General features: G+C 34.3%; 1 protein-coding gene across 2 annotated transcripts in view; it reads left to right on the plus strand.

Annotated features, from left to right (window-relative positions):
* Positions 1 to 13,729, plus strand: part of LOC113235116 (nephrin-like) — a 292,525-nt gene that overhangs the window by 253,984 nt on the left and 24,812 nt on the right. For both annotated transcript variants that reach the window (XM_026470692.1, XM_026470693.1), the window contains exons 14-15: positions 169 to 297; positions 5,084 to 5,185. In XM_026470692.1, the coding sequence (XP_026326477.1) occupies positions 169 to 297; positions 5,084 to 5,185 (231 nt within the window). The remainder of the gene's footprint in view (positions 1 to 168; positions 298 to 5,083; positions 5,186 to 13,729) is intronic.

Here is a 13,729-nt window from a genome sequence, read left to right on the forward strand (position 1 = left end):
GATTTTCTATCTAGTGTTTCTGGTTGCGGCAATTTTTAGAGATTTATTTATATTTTGTTTACTCAAGGACTTTCTACAATTTCTTGCTGAATATATCCTTATGAATTTTCCTTTACACTTGATTAATGATCTACTGAGGTTGAAACAGCTTCTACTTTTTGTCCTCAGAAGCGCAAGAAGCATGGGAAGTAAACTGGGCTGTCGGCGGCGTACTAGGAGCTGCTCTGACAGTCGCTATTATTCTTTGTCTTGCCCTTATAGCTACGAGGATACGACATCGATCTAGAGACTATGAAGGTGAAGTATCGTGTACCCATAAAAATGTGTTCAGTTATATTTGCTTTATTTTCAAGATATACTAAATTATATAGAAGCCGGAACATGTATGTGTAGTCATCTTTCAAATAAAAGATAGTTTCAAACAATTAAAATCATCTCACGCATTTTCACGGTCTATTTACACGTTAGGCTTACTAAAATTGTGACTAATACTACAAACATTATTGTCACATCGAGTTCTTAGGTTTTCGCGATTGTTACACGTAGGAAATGAAACTATTTTTCCGTATTTAAATCGCGTATATTTGTTTTTTCAAACAAAACCGACGTTTCGGGCCCTTTACAGGTCCCATGGTCACATGTCCCATGGTACAGTATTTCCTCTAATGAAAAATCCCAAACAGACATAAGACTGCAGTACTAATTAATATCTTTTAGTTTATTCTAATTTCTATTAATAATTAATAATAAATTAAACTTAATAAAAATTCATTCAATAAAATAATTTGTAAAACTTAATATAGCGTAAATTGGAATGTATTCTTTGTAAAATTAAAAATAAGGTATGATAATAACTATTGTAACTATAGTGAAAAAATAGGGTGGTTTGCATTAATATTAGACATAACTGGTTGAAGACTGTACCACCTCAGTCAACCGTGACCATGGGACCTGTAAGGGGCCCGAAACGTCGGTTTGTTTGAAAAAACAAATATACGCGATTTAAATCCGGAAAAATAGTTTCATTTCCTATTATTGTTACAGTTGTCAATGTTACGGAACGTTATTTATTCTAAATCAATGTCCAGACCAGTCCTCAATTTTTAATTCGGTTTGCGTTAAACGTATGCAATATTGATTGACATATCGTTGCCTTACTTTCTCAAACTCGTATCTTAAACACAAAGTTACTGGAATGCAGAAAGTGGATTGTATCTTCAAATTTTGCGGGCTGATGTCACATTTCCTTCATATTCACACACTGGCTTTTACCTATTCTTAAAGTAAAGTATTAGTAAAGTAATGCATCCATATTAATACCCTAGACAAGAAATGTAAAATAAATATAAAGTTTTGCCATCACCTGAATAATAACTCTTTATAAGATACAAATTTGAGAGGGTAAGGTATCGATATGACGCATGCATTTCTATGTCCATATCAGTGCGCAGAGAGACAAGAACCTGGACGAAATATTATTTGAAGAAATGGAACAATACAGTATTGAAAGATTTAGAATTAAACAACAACATTTAAAAAATTCAAGCTATAATCTTATGGTCCCACAATATTTGATAAGTTCTATAATCTTCTGTAATTTTCAGTATTTTAACTATATCTTCTCCATCTTTTCGTCTGGTAAAGCACACGGACTATTGCCCATGAACCTATTCGGTGTCGGACCGGTGCGCTAGGGGTATGCATTGTTGTCCAACCGTTTTAGCGCGTATGCTATGATACTTCATGCGTGCATCAAAGGAAGACGCAAGATAAACATGAAAACGCACTGGTGTGGACGTAGCAATAATATTCAAATCTCTTTTGGCAATGGTATAAAAATAACTTTGGATATTACTACCGTGTCAAAACAAAACATTATAATATCAATAACAGCATTTTCAGAAAGAGCCACGTGAAAGACTTTTCGTTTTTTTTGTAATTTTTGAGGATAATAACGTTTAAAAGATACATTTAACTTACGTTGTATATTATTTAAAGAAATCTATCTAGCCATTATAATTTTATTCCGGAAACTAAGCTATTCCTATTGAAAAACGAATAAATTTCTTATTCCTCGGCAAGAGACGAAAGATTATTGTTGTGATTATTGACTTACAAATAAATGGACGACGGGTCTAATACAAAAACCACGAAAAAAATGTCCCAAGTCAACCTATTTAAACGTAGTGACATGTAAAGGAATATGAAAAAGCTAAAACGTTGAATTTAAATTGTAATGTCATCGCAAGTACTATCTAATTTTGCTTGCATCGCTGTCAGAAGAAACAAACGAAGACTAAAGCGTGAATGACGCTCTGTATACGATTTTAACGCCCTATAAGTTCGGACACTTCTTAGTGCGGACCCGACGTCCATATAAATGTAAGTCAATTATTGTGATGAAATTATAAAACACTGTATTGAACCCTACAGTGTTGTGGTTTGACACAACAGAATGTCGTTTTTTATTGTTAAAATTTGAGCCGCTCCAAATGTTAGTAGACCCCCGCTCCTGAGACATTTGCGGGATCTGAGAGTTTTCGCTAAACAGGCTCCCCGCAACACTGTACTCCATTTCGTGTGCGTAATTGTCAAACCAAAAGACTGTATTACTGCGAACCATGTTATGTCAAAATAATGTCTAAATTTTAAACTGTACAGTATATTTTAGTTTTTAATATCTCATTCGAAAACATTAAGTAATACCTCCAAAGTTGCAATGTGAGAGTCATCAAATCACTGTCAGTGACTTTATAGTGTATTGGTTTGGTTTGTACGGCAGACTAGTCAAACGTCCTTCAAGGTAATGAAGCTCAAATACTTTATTTGTTATGGATGTTTCTATCGTTTTTACGTCTACCTATCAAAGCTGAAATCGGTATAGTTGTTGGGAAAACAAGGCACCACTACATTCGCCAAAACGCTATTCTTTCTGTCTCTTGACATTTTTGCTAAAATTAATAACGTAGCTTCATTTCATTTTTATTATGACGCTCCCTTTTTTAAGTCGTTTAAGGACTTCTAATAAATTGTGTCCTAATTCTAAGGAGCTTTTTCAGTTCATACAATACATGTTGCTTTATTTTTTATAGCTTTAAGTTTAACATTCATAAAAACAATGTTGTAAATAAAATATTTAAGAATACGAACACGAAGCTATGTTTGCATTGTATAAAACTTTAGGCACCGAAATAATTTTAATATATTTATTGCATTGATCGAATTATATGTTTGAACGGTATATAAATTCTTTGAGTGAATGTTGAATCTATCGATTAGGAATTATTATTCATCATCCAGAGGCAAATACTGGAACAAATTTATAAAACCAGCGAGATTGAAATAATTGGAAATGAAAGTATGTTTTCGGAACTAAATCGCGTATATTTGTTTTTTCAGACAAATATACGTTTCGGACCATTCACAGGTCACGACCGACTGAGACAGTAAATTCATCAACCAGTTGTTTTGCTGCCTCGCTTAACCGTGATTATCGATCGGACGCGTAAAAAATCTGAAACGTTGTTTTGTTTGAAAAAACAAATACATATATACCATAGATATAGAAAAAAAGGGGAGATATGGTATGGGGGCGTGGTTCGTGTCACCTCGATATGGTCAAAATGACCATATCGAGGTGACACGAACGACTAAGTGGCCGCCATTAAGAAAATAATAATAATTTATATTAATTTAATAATACACAAGTACCAGTGTTGATATAGTATGAAAAATGGAATATTTTTTTTTAATATTAAAAACAGCCACATGGTTTCGAACTATCGTTTAGGTAGGACCACATCACTCGTTGAGTAGCGTCAGTTTAAGATTAATAAGGTTAACAATTGACGGAGCGGTTTCCATCCGCGCCCGCCTCCTGCTAGACAGCGGTTTTATTTCAATACTCACGACCCTGCAAGTTTGTGCGGGCACGAAACCGTTGCGATTGCGGAATGGACCGCGAAGTTAGTGGGAGTTAATTGCAAGTCGCGCGGTTAATAGAGAACTCACCCTGCGTGCGCCTGCACCACATTGCGCCTGAACCGACCGCCAAAGTGTGCGGGCGATGTCGGCCGTCAAGCGCGCAGGTCATCGCGTCCTGCGCGGTTCTACTAGTACCCTGCCGCGGCAACCGCGAACAACCGTCACCACTACAGGCGTAAAACGCGCCGTGAAATGTGCTCCTAATTTTACATACTTAACTGTTACATTCTACAGACGCCGCGGTCCCGCGGCAGACGCGGGTGAAAACCGCTCCGTGAGTTCTTAGTGTAACGAAAAATGAGTTTCAGCGCCATGTATCGTGTAATAGTTAACTATTATATACTAGTAGTATTTTTACTAAAACGCCACCTATTGGTGAATGGCTGAACCAGGATGAAAAAAATACTGAAATATTGTAATATAACTCTTATTCAAGTGAGTGTAAGTTTAATTTTGTTAAATTTTAAAATTGTTTTATGTCGTTTTCACGTTTTAAGTCCTACCCAATCAAAATCTTTAAGTTATGATAGTAGATAATAGAGCGTAAAGTTTGAATTGCACAAGAGCTAAAAAGTGGCTTCGACACCCGATCTTACATAGCGTCATTACATATCTCCCCTTTTTTTCTATATCTATGATATATACACGATTTAGATCGTAAAAATTAGTTTGCAATGTGTAACAATCGCAAAAAGTTAACTGGAAATTAAAATAATTTAGAATACAATAAATGCTTCTCGTAAAAACCAGGGAGTCATATTACTACAGTTTCACTTTTAACTAACAGTCGTTCTATAGTTTTCAAGGCAAATTCCAGGTGATATGATATTTATTAAAAACGTGTATCAAATAGTGTTCGTAGACCAAATATTCATTTTAGTGTGCAATGACGACGCCGTTGGCTCAGCGGTTTGCACTGTGGGCGCAAGATGACGAGGTCTCGGGTTCGATTCCCGGTAGAAGCAATTTTGGAAATGAAATTTTCTAAATTGAAACCAAGCAATTGGTGTGATTGTATTCTCTTTTCATGCTGAAAACACGTGAAATTTACCTATTGCTGTTGTTATTATCCAAATTACATTGTTATTTTCTTTTACAGTAACGATACCCTCGTCAAAAAACCAGAAGGCGAACCTACCTAAAAGAAATTCACCACACGGACCAGACGACAGAAATCCAGACTTAATACCGTTAAGTAAAGGTAAATGTTTCAATTTTCTTTTCATGTTAAGTAACATCTTAAAATGTTGCAATCAGAAAATCTACTTAAGATACATAGTAAACATCGGAAGTCTATAGCAAAGTCACAAAAACTACTATTCGACTTACCAATTCAATAAAATTTATATGCCTACAAATCGTTTAGACGATAGGAATATCTCTTACTTTGTCTAAAGGTGTTACATTTGTAATATTTTTAATCTTATTGTTTCTTGAATCTAAAGTTTAAAATAACAAAATTAGTATCATAACCAGTGGTCAGAAATTAGGATGCTCATTTACCTACAATTTAGTGCTCGCTAAATATGGAATGCACTTTTGAATCGTAAAAATTGTCGAAAATATACAGTGAAGTATATAATTGAAGAAAAATATACGTGTAAAATGTTATTTGTAAATTTATTTATCATTGAAATTATTTTTTGTCCTATTTAGAAAGTTGAAACTGTAAAAGCATGAGACATCAAAAAAAATCTTAATTGGAAAACTAACGTGAGACTCAGATATACTCACTAAACTAACTAAACATTTTTGAGTGACATGTTTATGATATCTTGTGACTGGTGTAGAGGGTAACATAAGTTATTGGAGAATATATTTAAAGTATAAAAATTGTAACATGTCATACCATTCTGACATTCCGGGATTCAAAATAAGAAAAAATTTATTTTTTTTTAGGAAGCCGCTTCTATACTTTCATAGCGAATCACGGGAAATAGTGAACTTTAGGTATAAAAGCATCCGAATTTCCGACCACTGATCATAACATATGAGTCTGTATATTTGTAAGGAGCTGAACGTAACTGGAACTATTTGTAAATTAACTAAAGCAAAAGCTTATCGTTTCAAGCATGAAAATAAAATGCAAAATAAAGTTTACGTGATCACATCATCACTGCAAAATTTGGTACCATTCATAATTTATCGCACAAGGCAAATTGAGCTCTCAATAGCTCCTCTCTACTTACCTAAATAAACCTAAGAATTCCACAAATACTTACCAGTAACTTAATTCCTGTTTTTAAAAATATGTTTCTTACCTTCGTTATTCAATATTCGAGTACGAACATTCATAACAAGAGGTGGAGACATTCGTTTTTAAGATTATACTTTTCCAAGAATCCTGGGAGCAAACAATTTTCCACGGAATTTTACGCACCTTCCGATAATCACGACTACAGTTTACATACCATCAAATTGACCGCTTACCTACCTTTTTGAAGCTTCTTTTATTTTATAGCTAAATCCTTTGAGCAAACTTTTGTAAATCACTTACAGAAAATTAACTAGGTATTTACCGATTTAAAAATCTGTAAAAATATATTGTTTGGTTTTGTAGCTGCTACGCTTTTAGCTGCTACGTCCGTGCTGCTACGTTTGTAGCTAGGATGTTTGTAGCTGCTACGTTTATAGCTAGCTATGAAGATATTGCAGGGTTTACCGACGTTTTAAATTTGAAAATATTGTAACGAAGCAGAGTTCAAATCGATTCACTTATATTAATTATTTCGACAAAGTACAGTAAAACAAATACCCATTTAAAGGATATCTTTACAAATTCATCCTCCTAAAAAGCACCTTTGTCAGACAAATGGTTTTAAGATAATACAAGAAAAAACAAAACATGAATCACGTGATGAAAATCGATAATCGATGGAAACGCCAGCATACATACATCGAATACTGTACTTAAATGCCTACTTAAGTGCCTAGTGATTAGGGGCAAATAAATTGTCCAAGTAATGGATAGAGGTAACTATCAAGTGAAATGTCTCAGACCTGTAATTTGCTTAATATAAAGCTTCAGAAAGTTTTAATGACTATATTTTGATAAAACAAATATCATTATATTAAATTGTAACTAACTTCAGTTGGACTTTTAGGTCTATTACTATAACAAGAAGGTTTTGAATTATGTGACATTTAGAGTTTGATTTATACATGATATTTTGAAAAATAAGTATTGGTTTGCATCCTAACTATTAACATGAACATATAATCAAGTAAAAATGACTTCTGTACACCAGCGAGCTGTGGCATGACTAGCCTATGAGTTTGTTCGTGCTGTCCACTTTTAGATAACCCAGATTCTAGTGGTAATTTCACCTCAAGTCTAAGCTCAACATGAACACGGAAAAAGAAAACAATATTGAGAACGACGACTGGTAAATACTACTCTGAAATCGAAACTGATTGTAGCATGTTGTTATAGTAGTACGCATGGAAGAAAAAAAACAATGGAAGTGCCTTAACCCTCGAATACTAACACAACCGTTGTCGCCAAAACTCAAATATTCATAATTTCAAATATAATGAAATCATGATAATGATTGGTCGTAGTTTCTAATTTAGAAATAAATAACTAATTTGGGACTGTTAATATAATTTAAACTTTACCTTGTTGGCATTTCGTTGAAAGTTCAATACCTATTATTCCTAGCTGCGAGTGTTGCGACATTTTGATTTTGAATTGAAATTTCAATCAATGTGCTGCCATCTAGTGGACAATAGCGGAACGACGACGAGTTTGAGACGTTTACTTAAATCTGCATACGACACACCACCATTATATGTGAGGTGTAGTATATGTAATAATATTACTGTGAATTATTGTGAACTGGAATACATCAGTCTCCACTGGATTGTTTATTTATTTAATTTTTTTTCATAATTTAACAATGTAGAAATGATGGAGTAAATGCCATAAGGCATTCTCTACCAGTCAACCATTGGACCGAATAGAAAAAAACTGATTTAAAAGGTTAGTGCTACATTTAAAACAAAATTAAAAAATGTCGTTCAATTTATACGGTTTAAAAATAATATAGTGTAAATACATACTTAACATACATATATATTAAACAATGCATACCTACTGTGTCGCGAGTGCCATGGACAGACATACAATCAACCGCAAATTACAACCAAACTCACAAGAGAAATAAATGTAGGTCATACAAATATTTCTCCCGGCCCGGCCGGGAATCGAATTTGGGACCTATGCGTGGCAATCCGGCACGGTAACCGTTCGGCCACAGAGATAGTTTATGTATGTATTGTTATTATATAGTAATAATAATGATGTGCCAAACAATCACACCAATTCATCACCATTATCAACATCAGCCTATTGCATTTTACTGCTAGATACTGGCCTCTCCTTTTGTGCTTCATTTCGCCCGTTCCCAGCTTGTCACATCCCACACACACCAATTTTATGGTCTTAAAGTAGAGAATATCCTGTACAATGAGTTAGAGCCATGAAATTCACTCCAGGGACTTGAACACCCAGTTCTCAAAGATAGCGCTACGCCAAAAAAGTCGTTAAAAACCAAAAACAAAGATTTGTGAAATAACGAACAACATAGAAACATATAGAAAAATTCGTAAGGTCTGCAGGTTCGTTCCGTAGCTCAGTTGATGGAGCGTCAGACACGGTGCTGAAGGCGCTGGTTGGAATCCATAATTTCACAAAAAATATTTTAAATGTCATTATAGAAAAATATCGTGATATTCAATAAACTTAATGCCCCAATTGGTTTTATCGGGAATAGAACTCGAAACCTCCTCATTCATTTACCACAGTAAACCATTAGAACATGCAGGTCGTTTAATAATTAAGAATTTTGGTCGTCCATAATTTTGGTTGTACATCTAAAATTCCGAACAAGGAGGGACTGGCTACTAATGATAGGACTATTAATTTAACATTTACCATAGTACTACTAAGCGTTTATTTAATTATTTTGGAAATTATGTTACCTTGGTAAATAATGAAAGGGTTAGTATGAAATTATTTATTAAATAATAAACAACATCACATGTACTTAAGGGAAGAAATGTCCCATTGGGGTGGTTGGGTTAAATTTTGAAGCACTTTCAAATTTTCAAGGTTTTCTTTTCTACTTCGTCAAATTAATACAAGAAAGTCTTGGCGAAAAATAATTTAACTTTCACGTTAACATAGTTTTCATAATTATAACTTTAACGTCGCGTAAACAAGTCTGCAGTCTCCGAGCACGTCATGGATAAACCTACACATTCAATGAAGTTTGACAAACCCCAGGTCCTTGCAAAAGAAGTCCGTTATCTACCCAGGATGCTGCGAGCGGCCATTGAAATTAAAAAACATCCTCATCAAATTTTAATAGGGTAGTAAAAGATGGTTTCTCCGTACCACCAGTTTGTGATCCAATATTTCCCCTGATGAAAAATTCCAACAGATATAAGACTGTAGTACTAATTAATATATTTTAATTTATTTTAATTTCTGTTATTAATTAATAATAAATTTAACTTAATAAAAATTTATATTAATACAATAAAATAATTTGTAAAACAATGTAGCGTAAATTGTATTGTTTCTTTGTAAAATTGAAAATAAGGTATTAAATTAATAACTTTTGTAACTATAGTGAAAAAATAGGGTGGTTTGCATTAATATTAGACTTAATTGGTTGATGACTGTACCACCTCAGTCAACCGCGACCATGGGACCGGTAAAGGGCCCTAAAAGTTGGTTTGTTCGAAAAAACAAATATACGCGATTTAAATCCGGAAAAATGGTTTCATTTCCTGATTATAATATTTTTTATTAAAAAGAACTGACCCCAAAAATTTACTTATTCGTGTTCGCTGTTTTAATTTAATTGGAATTACATCTATACCTATTTACGAAAAGTGGGTGAAATCCAATTAACCGGATTCATCCCCTATTCTCAAAGATTACCACCCTTAGAGGTGGAGAATTTTCTTTAAATTTGTATGAACCCACTACTGAGGTGCCCTCTTTCCAATAAAAAAAGAATCATCGAAATCCGTTATAAAATACACCAAAACAAAAAAAAAACAGACGAATTGAGAACCTCCTCCTTTTTTGAGGTTTTTACCTCATAAAAAGAATATGGACGAAAACGATTTTAAATATTTGTTTTTCTTGTCTTGTAAACTGTGTAGTTTGGCTTTTACGCATTTTCTTCATGAAAACATTTTATGGTTTGTAATTTTATTGATAATTATAGTTAAATGTCTGTGGAGGAACACCGGGAGAATCACAACAGAACAATTAGAAATCATTGTAATTAAGTTGACATTTTAAGATTTAATAACTTATTAGGAATATAGGAATTCTCACTGCGAAAGTCACGAATAAGTCGTGCATCTGGTGGTAAGAGACACGCCTGTCCACAGCAGTTCCACTCAGAGCTTTATATCGCAGAGATCTGTGGGGTACTACCATTGCATTCAACAGCCTGAGACATAAGTTGACAAGTCCCATGTGCCTGTAATTTCAGCAGCTTACCCTTCGAAACCGGAACACAGTAATGCTCACATTACTGCTTGGCAGCAGAAATAGGTAAGATAGCAAGAAGTATATATTGGCATAGTATTAAAAAGTTGTCAAATCAATCAACAGATAAAACAATGAGTCGTAAAACCTCGGCAGTACTTAGAAGTAACCTATTGCAGCCGGGACGATGTATATACACATATGGAATGACCGACCTACTTCTTAAAAGTGACATTTCACATGGAGTTCTACTACTACTGAGTTCCACAGCTTCTAAACTCTTCAGTCTATTTCACTGATTCGCTAGTACTTAATAGTCGAACTAAAATTTCCGTCAGAATTTACCTTATATAAGAAACTGTATCCCGGAGTATGCGATGGAATTACACAATTTAATTCCGCCTTCCCATTTTCCACCATTGAGGGATATCTAGTCCCTCATGCTCATTCGTCAACCTCGTCGTCACTTTCCATCAGGTGACGTAAAGGTCAAATACAAAGTCCACTTACCATGACATAATCATAAATTTCATACAACATTAATTGGTCTTCATTCTTTAAAATTGTATAATTAATAATATTATACATATAATTATATAACTACACACATGTCTATATACATTTCATAGATTATTTGGGTTTCACAAAATGTAGGAAATATAACAATATATAAAACTTAGTAACTGCAAATATTTTATACAACGTACCGTTAAATACAAAATGAAGCAGTTTACTCGGTTATTAGTAAAAGTTAAAAACGAACCCTAATGTAGGTAAAAAAGAAATTGGAAAATCAAAAATCAAAAATCAAAAATCAAATCAAAATTATCTTTATTTCGTAGGTAAGCAAATTACACTTGAAATTGTCAAATCAAATCATTTTATTCGTTGTCACATCGTTTATATAATACATAACACAGTAATATCCTCTCTTTAGTAGAGTTGCCTTTACATGATTTTTATACTTACCATAGGATAAGTCCGAAACAGCTTTTGAAATCTTATTATAATACTGAATACCTTGCCCTATAAAAGAACCGAGAACCCTCTGAATTCCTAACTTCGGTAAAACGAGCTTCCAGTTATATCTAGTATTAAAATTGTTAAAACCTATTTGAATTATAAAAGTTATAACGTAGGTAAATGATACCTGTCTTAAAAAATTTTAACACCGTAAAGGGACATTCATCCAAACGTAAGTAAACTTAAGAAGTATAAGACAAACACTGCCGTCACCGCATGCACCGAAGTTAGAAACTCCGGTATGTTACACAGATGGTTCGCCAACTCAAACTGTAGAATAATGTGAAAACTTAAAACTCACAAATTCGTTAGCCAGTGCTTTGTTCGACGGTACCCAAGTTTATTTCGGCTAAAGGTTCGTTTGTAAAGTACTCTCCTAAATAAACGATGATGTTGGAAGTTTTAACACGAGTGAAAATTTATTTTGCACGTTGGGAAGACATGTGATGTGTTAAAAGCTATCGTAATGAGATGTGACCTAAAAGTTATCATGTCTCTAAAGAAGACCTGTGCTTAGTAGTAAAACAGGTACAGATTGTGTATGACAGTAGTGACACGACTCAAGGGGTAACTCGGGAAAGCATAACGACTACATTTTGATTGTACAGTTCTATTGCTTAAATGACTAGAGTCGTGTTATGAATTCTTCGGTTTAGCAATCTTCTTTACATGTAAAAACACCATGCTTTACTTATTCACGTGTTCACTGTTCGTGAACGTTTACTGATATGATTGGCTACTGTAGCCATCTAAGGGCATATGAAAGAGCGAACAACCGTGGCTCTCATTTTATACAGTAGCAGTCGCTGTAGCCGGAACAGGCTAGGATGATATACACAAACACCATAGAAAATACTTCAGTTTATTTTCAACTAATCATCATCATCCATAGCCCGACTTCACCCACTGCTGGGTATAGGCCTCCCGTAGTTTGTGCCATCCACCATGATTCTGTGCTAATCTCACCCATCTACTGCCCGCAACTTTGACATTGTCGTCCACCTATCTTGCTACAGGACGTCACACGTTTCTATATCCATTTCTTGGCGACTTTTCGGTTATCGCCTTGCTCCACCAGTGTTCACCACGTCTCGTAACATGTCCCGCCCAGCTCCATTTTAAATTCGCTATCCGATCTTCTATGTCCTGGACCTTAATTCGTTTACGGGTTTCGGAATTCGATAGTTTGATACCGAGAATGACTCGCTCCAAGGCTCTTTGTTCGATTCTAATTCTGTACACAGCCTTTTGTGTGAGCGTCCACGTCCAACTATAATATTTCCAAATATTTCCAACTAGTGCTGTAAAAAACTCGATTCCAGGAGTCTACATTTTAAGATTAGACTCCAATTCACAAGACTCGACTCATAGAGACAGACTAAACTGCTCGATGTATTAGGATCCTACAGAGTTTCCGAAAACACACGAGATCGACACTAGTGCTCGAGTCTGTATAAGTAACGTGTCGTGCTTGAGTTCGAATCTTTTTTATATCGAGTCTAATTCGAGTCTGGTAAATACCTACTGAGCGGTGTTCTGGTGTGGTGGGGTGCGGTTTGTAATATATAACAACAAATGACATATTTTTAGTTGATAAAACGCTCAACAGATATAATTTATGGCATACAGACATTTGACATATTCTTGCATGATATGAAGATCATTGGGTATAATAGACGATTGATATAACAAATTTCATAATGTTCATACCGATGTCATAATGTTCATTTTATATAAACACTCTGAAGTGTTTGTTATATCTGAATATAACATTCACTGAGTATAATGTATTATTAATATAATTCCGGTGGTGTTCAAGTGCAATGGTAAATGAACTGAATTTGTTTGCATTTCCTAATTGGTTCGACCTCCTCCTGTGGGTTTAGGTTAGGTTAGTATATGAAAAAGCTGCACGAGCCGCAAGAGCGCAGCGAGCGTGTCGCGGCAGCGGCCGGCGAGTGCCAGAACAGAATTTGTTTTCATTTGCTGGTTAGTTCGAACTCCTCCTGTGAGTTTAGGTTAGGTTAGTACATGCAATTAAATATTCCATTTAAAGTTTCAATAAATATATTTTTTACACAAAAAGCACTTAAAGCAATACAAAAACAATTGTATTTTGCGATTGTATATTTAATTATCAATATAATATAGGGTGCTTCAACTATTCCTAAAACGAAATATTGTGTTATATTATTTAATACATTATATTGG

Source organism: Hyposmocoma kahamanoa, unplaced genomic scaffold, assembly GCF_003589595.1.
Source record: "Hyposmocoma kahamanoa isolate Upper Pololo Valley unplaced genomic scaffold, ASM358959v1 87, whole genome shotgun sequence".
Classification (NCBI taxonomy): Eukaryota; Metazoa; Arthropoda; class Insecta; order Lepidoptera; family Cosmopterigidae; genus Hyposmocoma; species Hyposmocoma kahamanoa.